Source organism: Prunus persica, chromosome G3 (genome assembly GCF_000346465.2).
Source record: "Prunus persica cultivar Lovell chromosome G3, Prunus_persica_NCBIv2, whole genome shotgun sequence".
Classification (NCBI taxonomy): Eukaryota; Viridiplantae; Streptophyta; class Magnoliopsida; order Rosales; family Rosaceae; genus Prunus; species Prunus persica.
Genome location: NC_034011.1, coordinates 24388783 through 24400443, shown reverse-complemented (window position 1 = coordinate 24400443; position 11661 = coordinate 24388783). Strand labels below are relative to the sequence as shown.

At 35.5% G+C, this 11661-nt stretch overlaps 2 protein-coding genes across 3 annotated transcripts; both read right to left on the bottom strand.

Annotated features, from left to right (window-relative positions):
- On the bottom strand, positions 36-4724 carry LOC18784369 (ribosome biogenesis protein WDR12 homolog). Its single transcript, XM_007215346.2, has 14 exons — positions 4475-4724; positions 4176-4276; positions 3609-3715; positions 3177-3212; positions 2962-3047; positions 2811-2869; positions 2621-2731; positions 2378-2503; positions 1764-1907; positions 1487-1595; positions 1247-1383; positions 1107-1142; positions 914-1009; positions 36-571 (listed from the first exon to the last, which is right to left on the bottom strand). The coding sequence occupies exons 1-13, from the start codon at positions 4635-4637 to the stop codon at positions 917-919; spliced, it is 1308 nt and encodes a 435-aa protein (XP_007215408.1). The 5' UTR covers positions 4638-4724; the 3' UTR covers positions 36-571; positions 914-916.
- On the bottom strand, positions 5454-10039 carry LOC18783854 (putative 2-succinyl-6-hydroxy-2,4-cyclohexadiene-1-carboxylate synthase). 2 transcript variants are annotated; one of them, XM_007217676.2, is made up of 10 exons: positions 9597-10039; positions 8816-8910; positions 8642-8739; positions 8469-8518; positions 7975-8070; positions 7321-7410; positions 6956-7048; positions 6720-6815; positions 6497-6562; positions 5454-6030 (listed from the first exon to the last, which is right to left on the bottom strand). In XM_007217676.2, the coding sequence occupies exons 1-10, from the start codon at positions 9846-9848 to the stop codon at positions 5902-5904; spliced, it is 1065 nt and encodes a 354-aa protein (XP_007217738.1). In that variant the 5' UTR covers positions 9849-10039; the 3' UTR covers positions 5454-5901. The 2 variants fall into 2 exon arrangements, with proteins under 2 accessions (XP_007217738.1, XP_020414792.1); XM_020559203.1 differs by lacking the exon at positions 6497-6562.

Sequence of the window (11661 nt, the reverse complement as noted above, 5' to 3'; positions counted from 1 at the left end):
ATTCTCCTTTTTTTAAAATAGTATCAAAAATTTTGACAAACAAATCAATAATTTTTTTAGTAACACATCTTTGATGTGATATCTTACATTACATATGTATGGCAGCAGGTTTGAAGACCTAATTAGGGTTTAACTTTATAGTCATCTGTCTTGGCTCAGAAGATAAAGATGATGGAAGAAGGATCGAACCACTCGGAAAATTACAAGCAAACTTCGATAAAACATAAAATTAGCAAGGAATATAAGATAAATCATGCAATTGTGCATGGAGCGGATCCATGATGAATGAATATTACTCTCAAGAGTCCAGACCACGATCACGTATAAAGAGGTAAAGCCTGTTCTATTTGCTACAACCATAGTGTGCCATGGACTGAAAATTAGCTCTGAAACTATATATCTCCGTCTCTGGCCATGAGACAACCGAGCACCTAAACTCTTGGTCAAACCTCCCCTAGACGCAAACTTAGACTGCCCCATTCTCACCACCATTTCCAGAAGATCATGAGAAATGTGGAGAGAGCTTTGAGGATGTTCCCAGCTATGCAACTTCCATCTTCAAATCACTCTTCTGCTTATAGTTGAGAACAAAGGCAAAAGTACAGATATTATAATCGAGCAGGAAACTAAAGCCAAATACAATGAGACAGAATCTTTGAGCTTTTAATGCCACATGTGAATACAGTAGAAAGTAGGATCATCAAATCAACCAAACTTTTAAAACAAAGCTCATCGGCGTAGGTATGCACCCAGATGAACATAGATATAAAGTGTCTTGTTCCACTGATGAGTTAAGTTACTCTTATCCAAGATTGAGTTATAGCGAAGACAACATTCAAAAGAATCTATTTCACTTGAAGGTTTTAAAGGTCAATTAGAGTTTCTAAATAACCTATCAACTTTAACTTTTTACCTCTCACAGCACAGAAGCCCCAGAAGTCATGCAAAGCTTTGAATCTGCCCCACCACTAAGCACAGTTTCACCTCTCCACCAGTCAGCACATAGTGCCTGAGTTACAGCAAAGATCACCATATTATCAAAAATTTGAATTTCTTTAGAATAATGAAGAAATGATAAAGGTTAAAAAGAAAGAATAATGTTATACCTTGTCTTTGTGTGCATCAATGACAAATAAGGGCCACTGCAAGAGAAAATAATATTATTAAGTACCAAATTTATTTAAAGGTCACGTTGGGCAGCACTCATAAACCATTGTTAGATAGCAAAACAAGGAGAAGGCATTACAGCAGTTCTCAAATCCCACAGCATAACTTTTCCATCATGAGATGCAGAAATTAAATGAAACCAAGACTTCTCATGCCATTTGCATGCCGTAACCCAAGAAGTGTGAGATGAGAATTGATAGACAGGAGCAGAAGTTCCTAGAAGAAAAAAAAATTATGTTAGATGTTTGTGTTGTTGAGTTTGTGTTCCGTGTGCGCGTGAAACAGAGAGAGAACAAAGCACTTAGCTCATCTAACAGACCTGGTTTACGAGGATCCCATATCTTAAGAATAGGGTCAGAACCACCAGCAGCAACAAGAGCGGAACTTTCACCTCCAATATCGAGACAGTTGAGGGCTTTACCGCAGAACTGTATGGCAAGAGAAAGTTACCATTTAAACTTTCAAGAAATCTGAGAAAGGAAATGCAAGGACTTTGTTCTGTAGCATGTGATAGGTATTCGATGCCACATACAAGCATGGTTATGGAAAAAGACTTCAGACAACAGAGAGGTAAGAAAAAATCTATTTGCACTTACTATGTTCAACGAGTCTTTGCCTGTCTCGGCATTCCACCTTCTAATAGAGTGGTCCCACGACGCAGAATATATTGTTTCACGCTCCGGCCACTTTACAGAAGATACACATTGTGTGTGGCCCACTAGAGAAGAAACAGCCTCCCCCTAAATAGGAAAACCACACAATGATGATTGATGCAATAATCTTTTAAACCTTTCTAAAGAGGAAACACTTCATGTATTTCTAGCTAAACTCTCAAACAAAAAAAATTCAATATGCAGCTAGGCATCCTTTTCAATGGAATGAATTAAATTCTGTTTGTTACATAGACATCCCCTTCAAATGAATTGATCTTTCCATTACCTTTACATATTACATCAAAATACTGTTTTGCATTAACAGGAACAAATGTAAATAACAGGAATTAAAGAAACCATCAATAATTCAGTAATGGAAAACTTCCAGTTGAGAACAAAGTGTTATGTTCTAATGCCATTTGTGTGTACTCGAAGTTGTATAAACAGTGTACGCCCGGAGTTAAATATTTAAAAAGCCTCTCCCACATAGTCAATTGAATGTCACCCCAAAAATTATTAAACCCCTATATATAAATTTATAAATACATATAAAATACCTCCGACTGAGATTCCTTTGCTTGACCAATGGTTTTTCTCTTCTTTGTTGATACAGTGTCACCTTCTGAAACTGGCTCATTTGTCTGCCACAAATTGATCGTGCAATCCCAAGAGCCTGAACAGATCTAAGTATATGTAACCGAAAAATAAAGAAGAGGTGAGTGATAAACTTGACGTCAGAGCCCAATCTCACATACACTGCTATGTAACTGAAAAATAAAGAAGAGGTGAGTAGACAAGACCATGTTTCCAGAGGTCTGAGCAGCAACACTTTGAACAGATGCTCTATGTCCACGCAAAATTTTGAATGCACTTATCTTCAAAGGATTTCTTCTGGTATCTTCTGCATTAAACTTCCCCCAAAAAATGAATAAAAATATTAGTGAACGCGTAAGACTACCATTATAAAAAAAAGTAAGCTCAACCAATTACCTTCCACAGTCTCAGTGTCCGGTCTTTCGAAGCAGTAGCTACGGTAACACTATCTGCACCTGCATAAAAATAAAAAGATAAATAACTGCTCAAGCAATGGCGACGAGACCTAAAGATTTTTGGAAATTGAATTACAGATACTTATGGCTACCTTCTGGATTGATTATGCTAACAGAAGAAACAGGTTCACTGTGTCCTTCCAGTATGTGTGTACATACACCAGCAGCTTTCCATACCCTAAAAGAAGATCAAAATCAAGAGAGAAAACATCAAGCTTCCTTATTATGGGTATATCAAGAATTATTTGATATACACACAAGAAATCCCAATGTACAAAAAAATAACAAAACTTCTTAGTAAAATTACCTTCCTAAACCATCATAGCACCCTGTCAAAAAAAACCTGCCACAGAACACAAGTTACAGACGTTTTAGAATTTAAGATTATGTTTTCAGAGATAACTTCATCTCTATTGCACCATGAAGCAAAAGATGCAAACGCATCTAATGAATAACAAACATACTGAGAAATGACAATTGAAGGTCTCCCCTGAAGAGATTTGGGAGTTGGGGATCAAAATTCCCCAGCTCAAATAAATTAATCTCACATCAAATTTTCTTAATGACAGATATATTATCACTTACATACTGCACCTACCAACATGTGATAAGAAATTTAATTTGAAGGTATAACCCAAGCTATGCAGGACAAGAGTTTATGACAAGAAAAACTTAGGAGCACTTAAAAATGACTTCTATGAAGAAATGAAGAACACATCACAATATGTTATGTGCATACCTGGGACTAGAACCATCAACTGCACTGACCCAGTCATCATGCAAAGAAGGTTCTTCTTCTTTGCGTGGAACTACAGCCCGTATGTATTCAATTTCCAATATTGTTTCCTGTAATAGTCGTAAACCTACAGTTAGCTATCAAATAAAGATGGTGGAAAAACTTCTCTCAAATCAGCTCGTTAAAGCAACATATGCAACTCTAGACTCATTCCACTCTAGTTTTAGAAAGAAGGACCTTCCGACTTGACACCAAATTAAAAATGGACCAAAAATAAATCTCAGTTCCAGAACATCCCATCAAATCAATTTTGCAGATTTGTGAAACCCAAAAACATAAATGTAAAACTCATACTATGTGGCTTGCTGGAGTAATTTACCCAATTAGCTCAACTCTTGTTGGTTCTTAAGATAAATTAAATAACGTACACCATTCTCTCTCTTCGCACTCTTTTTTTTTCCTTCCCATTTTGCTTACATAGTATTTTATTGGAAAATACACCTATATAGAACATAGGGTACACAATTCCTACAATCATCGCAAATTGAATCAGAAAGTGGAGATAAGTACCGCAGAAATGCCCTTGGCAAGAAGGAAGTTTTCAAGCGACATCCGAACCAGCTCGCCATTGATAAGAAAATCAAAAGGCTCCACTTCCCAATCAGGATTCTCTAATCACAATTACCAATGAGCATTAATACACATTTTTTATATTTTTATTATAATAAAAAAAATCCAAATAAGCATCGCAAGCAACCAACAAACTTACAACACTAAAGTAAAATCCTTTTCCCCTCAGTTTCTAAGCAGCCAAACAGAGTATCAATGGATAAAAGGAAAACTTTACGTGTGAATATGTTAGAGCTTACCTGTTTGGATAAGATTGTTAACGACGCTGGATAGGCCAAATCGGGTGAAATTGGAGGCGACGGAAATGGAGGAATTTGGGACTTTGAAAGGACGGTCGAGCTTCGTGATGAAGCGCACATGGACCACCCTCGACGCGTCTCCTGAATTTCCGTCCGTGTCCATCTCTTGTTTCTCTGAGTGAAAGAGAAGGACGAGAGAGAGGTGCTAGCAGGGTTTAAGATTCAAGGGATGGAAGGAACTAGGGTTTAGTAACTGAAAGAAAGATGTCGCGTACCAAACGCACCGTTTTTGGATTTAAGTAATAAGATTTGATAATTATGTTTAAGGAAATGTTTAATCATTGGGTAAACAAAATGTAAATGTAAAACACACATATTAACAATAAAATAATTATACAATGTATCATTTGCCAAGTAATGTATGTGGCACACATGGGCTTATTCAAGTTGGCTAGAGTAAACGGGCTCCCCACTCTGCACTCGATTTTGAATAACCTTTGCCGTAGCTTAGATTAATTTTTAAAGTAGATTATTACTTGTATTAAAATAAAATCTATATATATAAAGCAAAAGGCATAGAATGGTGAAACATTCAAAATACCAGAAAATGCCCTTGGTTAATGCAAACATTAAGAATTCAAATTATTAATTAAATGAGGATAATATGGTAAATTCACACTTTTTCATATTTAAAAAAATTAAAAGAAAAAGAAAAAGAAAATAATGGATCCTATTTTTATGGAACACAACTACCCATTATCTTTTTTAATTCTAAAATAAATTTACTTATTTTTTTTAAAAAAAAACCTATAAATAAAAAAGTAATGTATGTGGTGTAAACTTTTTTTTTTTAATTTTATTTTTAAATTTGCAAAAAATATGAAAAAGTCATTGATAAACAAATTCAATTACAAAGAATCGAAAACATCCAAGCCCTCTAAATAAGAAGGGTTACATCCTAAACTAGTATTACAATTCAAAACATGAAAAGTCATTGATAAACAAATTCAAATACAGAGAGTCGAAAGCATCCAAGCCCTCTGAATAAGGAGGGCTACAGCCTAAACTACTATTACAATTAAAGCGCAAAGATAGAACCAATGAGCCAAATAAAATACAATGAAACCAACTCCTAGAAGCAAACCAGAGAATCAAACATCATGAAAAATTAGTGCCAAAGGAGAGAGGAATATTAATTATTTATTGTTCCTTATTATATCATACTATATTTTGGCTAACTGTCCCATCGGTTATTCAGATTCACATTGCAAACATACAAGAAATCTAATTCTGGGGTGGCATCTTCTGAAATTCAGAAGCACTGCAAATGGAAAAAAGTGTTACAAAGAAAAACATCACTATTGCCAAGGAGAACAGGCCTCTAGTAGCAGAGGACAAGTCCAACAAATTCTGCAACAGTCTCGTCCTCAGCAACGATCGTTCCGAGCAAACCCTGCAATTAGTTTCGCAACAGAGGTGGGGTTTTCAACATGAGGGAGGTGACCACTATCTGGTATTAGCCGCATGATTGCGCACGGAAGCTCACAGCGTAGCCTCTGCATATCAATTACAACAAGGTGAAGTATAAAACATTGTACCTGAAATAGATGTTCAGAGTTACTTGTATTAATGAGCAAACATTAAATATAGCTCAGCCGCCCTCCCAAGAACAGCAAGAAAAGAAAATTACTGGAAGGAGGGGTTGCAAAATGCTCATCATGAATTGCCCATTTGGAGCCTGAAGTTCTCATTCACCTTTTTTTTTTTCAAAATCAGAATAATTAACTTCAAACAGGCTTGTTCAGTTTTGAATCTATTTTAATTGACTGCCAAATAAGTCTGTTGCAAACTTCAAATAATACCAAATCTCTAATGCACTTTTTAAAATCAAGAGCATAATTTCAGTCTCCTATCTGAAAATGACTTTGAAACATGCCGAGGCCATTCGTTACAAAATGCATTTGTGTTGACCTGCTTAGTTTAGTTCTAACCACAGAAGTTAAGTAGCAGCTCAAAACTGACCAATATTTGTTTGTAGCTGATAATATGATCTTGCTCGCTGCAAATCACAAGTACTTTTTGCTTCACCTGTAAAACAAGATTTCAGATTGCATGTCCTTCCTAGAAGCTTAGTTGGCCCCAGATATCATATATTAACAGGATTTCAATCTACTCATTGCCCATCCGGACTTACGGAATTCTGTTTTGCACTTATACCATATCCATTAAGATGTTGAGAGTCTACCTGTTTTATTTGGGAAATAACATTGTAGCCTCCACTACTCATAAAACTGACTGTTGCATCTTTCCACCAAGGCAGCAAACAGTGTAAACGGCCAACCTGAATAGGGCAGGATCTCTATCAGATTTTCATTAGACCTACTTTAACAAGATAGACAAATATGACAAGATAAAATTTTCAAAAAATACATTAAATGTCTGTTCCATTGGAAGAGTACATTAACAAAAGGATAAACTCACATTCGTCCAATCAAAGGTTGTAGATAATGAAATGCCATTGAAGGCCAACAAATTTGCATAAAGGCGTAGAGGTATGCTCTTCAATAAAGAAACCTGGTGAATAAAAAGTTCTGAATCATAACATTAAGGAAGTTCTTTAAAAGATAATTTCATGTATGATTGACGTAATGGTGTAGTAGGCAGGACAAAGCAATGAAAAATATCCGATTTCCCTGCCTCCTAATGTTGACAAAGATCGCATGATCTCGCATCATATGCATATAATGATATTTTAACATCACAATAATAGAACATCGTCCTTTGGAAATCATCAGGTTTGATGATATAATTATAGAGGTAAAATTCAAGCATTTTTGGACACCCACCCCAGCGTAGGCTAAGAATTTAGGTAACTTTGCCAGGTCTCCAGTGCCTTCTGCATACACACTTGCATTGATTAAAACCAGCTTTTCAACCTGTAAAATAGAAAATTAAAATCAGCTAGACATCATCAGGCAAATAACAACAAGAGTGAAGGCCAACAATTTAATGGGTGGAGGAGCAGAGTAAGAGTGCAACGCAGCAATGTTAAGACACCAGACGCATAGACTCCAGGTTGCCTCAATAACTCCTAAAAGTTAGCTAATTATCTTATACATGCAGGTATGTTTTAGTATTTGTTCAGGAAATGATGGTCAACTCAATTATGTCAATACTCAGATCATAGTTTTTCAAATCCACTCAATTTCAAACCACAGAGGTTTTTCTGCATCAAATGTTCCTTGATTTATTTATTAAGAATCGCAGGTTTACACTTTGCAGAAGCCTTTAAAAAATTCCAAACTTTTTATTGTAAGTTTATCCAAAATGCTATAGTCTATATATGGCTTTTAAATAGAACTCCGGCATCAACTTATATTGGAGTTTATGATAGAACCGCTAAAATGGTCTGAATTGAAAATTAATCCATGGAAAGCACACTAAATAATTTCTTAAACAATGAATGTAGAGCTAATGAGCTCAAAGTAGGAGTTACTTACAGCTACTGGATGGTGGACTGCAAAGTCAATTGCAACCGAAGCACCAAGGCTTGGTCCAACTAATATCATTGGCCTTCTGATGTAGGACTTCCAAAACTATATTTGAAATGTGAAAACCAGTTATATCTTTGAGCTCAAATAATAACATTAGATTTCAATTTTGACAACAGATGATAAAAGTTTTAAGAGATATTTAGTCAAAAAATAACAGCGAGCCATATTGAATTTAATTTTGATTATTAATAGTGGGTATAATAGTGAATCTCCCAAGTTTTAATCCAATGCCAACTATGTAATTAACATAGCAAAATATCCAATCCATTGCAGACAACTTTCTAGCTGAGTTGCCAACCACAGATATTATTACATCACATGCTATATAGAAACAAACAAACAGCATTTTTCACCAAGGGCATAACTTAGAGACAGAAACGACGTTCTCTGGATAAAAGAACAGAGTAAAGAAGAAGAAAACCACAGTACATGATGGATACCTGATAGAGATGATGACGCTTGGATGCTGCACTGCACGGTGGGCGCCTTTCTAGTACCGATAAAGAATGATTAAACGGATGAACAATGAAGCATTTGTTGCAAAAGAGAGATAGGAAAAAACAATAGTCCAATCCAGACCAAATAACAAAGAGGAAAAGACAGGTGAATGGACCTAAATCAGAGAATCCCCACCCGAGAACATCAACAGCCCAAGCCTCCAACCCAGCTTCTTCAAGCAGGGGGTATGCGCACCTCCACTCTAAACAAGAACTAACAGATGCAAACACGAAACATGTTCAGCAGGACATCACAATGTAATGGTCAATTTGCGAGGATTAAAATGAACCTGTCAAAGCAATGAAGGAGAACCACTGGATTGATCTCACTTTGTTTTTGAGGTTTCACACAACTACTCATAATAAAACTTTCAGAGGATCCAATCTGCAATTGTAAATGCATTAAAGAAACAAATGAATAATATTCATATTGTCAAACGTCAACTCAAACTATTTTCAGTGTTGCAAGTAAGTACTTTGAAATGGTGCTCAATGCTCATTGTAAAATTTCAAGTGAAAAACTTTTATTTTAAAAAATAATAATAATTTGGAGAAATTACCTTTGTTTCAGTAAAAATATGCCACATGGAATTACTATTACGACCTTTTATCATTTACTCGAAAGCTACAGTTCAATGAGTACACACCAGGACAAAGTAAGGCATTAAAGTAATTAGTTGCCTTCTCGGGTGAGGCATAGTTGTCTTGGGTTATTCACGTAAACCTTCATCTTGGTGCTGCCCTCGGTAGTAGGGTCCCCCAACCACAAAGGTTGGGTAGCAAACATCAAAAGAGACGAAAGGAGTTCTTCCTTTCGTTGGATGACATCAGGTAGTCAAGTAAAAACAAAATGCACTTATTCAAGCACTTGCTGTTCACACAAAGACAGAGTTTGCAGATTGGAAATAATGAAGGAAGAAGATGAAAATGGTGAAATGAGGAACCTTTTTTTATTAGAAAAACGGCTACCAGCTACCTCAAAACAAAATGTACACAACAATTAACAAAGATCTTTGGAAGAAAAAAAAGAATGGGGAAAAAAGAAAAGAAAAGAAAATTAATAGCCCCTACCTGTACAGGGAGCCTCTCCATCCTTTGAGCCAAGGTTCTGGCATAAGGGTCTTTAATTTTCTCCACCTCCTTTGGAAGAAATGAGGGAAACCCAGTAGTACAAGAAGCCACTGCACCACTTGAATTACTCACCACACCCTTGCTGCTGCTCAGAAGACCCCTTGAGCCTCCACATTTCTTTGCCATTGTGCTCACTGCTGCTTCTGGTGGTGGTGGGGGCGGTGAGGAGGAACCCCACACCAGAGACATCATGTTCGGAATGAGCAGAAGGAGCCGTAACGTTTTACAGAGAGCACACAGAAACTATATATTGAGGACAATGCAAAAGCTGGTTCTTTAACACAAGATGTGGTGACCACCTACCTGGTGACTCAATGGAACCTGAGCCTTTGCAGGGTTCGAAACCCGTTGATAGCACTTTTTGATCAGAAATAAGTCGAACTCCAAAGAGGATTCTTTATAGGAGCCGTAACCTATTTCCTTTACTGAAGTCTCAGAGAGTGGGACCAGAAGTACTTGTCAATTTGACCTTTTGACAGCATCACAGCGTGCGTGTTAAATGCTGGCATTATCTTCGGCAGATGGTACGCTTATGTTTATTGTTGGTCACGTGTCCGTTGTTTGAATTGATACACAAAAGATGCACAAATAATAAAGCACACTGAATGAAGACTTCTTTTTTTTTTTTTTTTGGGTGGGTATGGTTCGGGTTGGATTGGTTTTTATTTTAAATTAAAATTGATTTTATTTTATTTATCTAGTTTGATTCGGTTCGGTTTTAATTAAAAAAAAATTCTGTCCAATTTGAGTCCAATTCAGTTTTAAACCGGATTATAAAAATTATTTTTTTAATACAATTTTTATCTGAAATATTATTATTTTTACTTGAAAATTAACAATTATTCAATTTCATATAAAAATAAATACTAAAGTTAGAAAATAGAGATATTTTGAAATTGAACTTGGATAATTTTTTTTTTATGAAATTAAAAATATAGCATTAAATATAAATATATATTAAAATTATATATTTGTTAATTTGACCGGTTTGGTTTGACCCGGTTCAAATTTTTAAGACATGGAACTGGATTAAAAATTGGTCTAAACCGGTCCGGTTCAATTTTTGACCGATTGTTGACTTTTTGGTCAACTCGATTTTTTTTCGATTTAGTTCAGTGCAGTTCAGTTCCGATTTACGGTTCACCGATTTGAGTGCCCACCCCTACTTTCTTGTAGACAGCTAAAAAATAAAGGATTATATAGAATTCTAAAAGTTACGAAATTTAAATTTTATTATTTACATTTTTGATAATTAATTTTTTTACTATTTGTGTTTATACGTCAAATTTTGTACATGACATTATGAAAATTTTGAAATAACGCTTATTTTGGTGGAAATTAAATTCAGGAATTTGATGCCTCAATTTTTACGATTTTTTCACCGTGTTATATAATAAATTTCGCACTTAAGTTGTCAAATAAGGAATTTATCAATTTCTCCTCATAAATTCTCGACTTTTAACTAAATTTCAAGTTATTTTCCCTTATCTAAACGGAGGGCTATAGGCTAACTGTCCAAGAAAGAAACAACGCACAACGCACAATGTAATGTTTGGAGATTATTCACTGAGGGCTTGTTTGGTACACCGTATTAGACTCTGGATAGGAGTAAATAATCTATGTCAGGTGTTTGGTGTCAACTTGTATTATTTAATTACCCGACTATTTTATACGGGTTGGGCTTTTAATACTCTCCTTACCTGATTAACTAATACAACCCACACACCCCCGTTTAGATAATACACGCTTAATTATACGGCTAGGGAAAAAGAACACGCGTTCTACAAAAAAAAATCAAACACTCTTTTCATCTTCTCCCTAGGGTTGTTCTCTACTATTTTCTCCACATGTTATTTTCTTCACTCTTCTCCAGGTATCCATCTCTCACTCTCTCTCTTTTTCATACTCTCTCCAATATGCTTTATATATTTCAAATTGTTAGTGGAAATTAGGTTATGAATTTTTCTTTTTTGGCATTTTTTTTAATCGAATGTTTTCTTTGTAT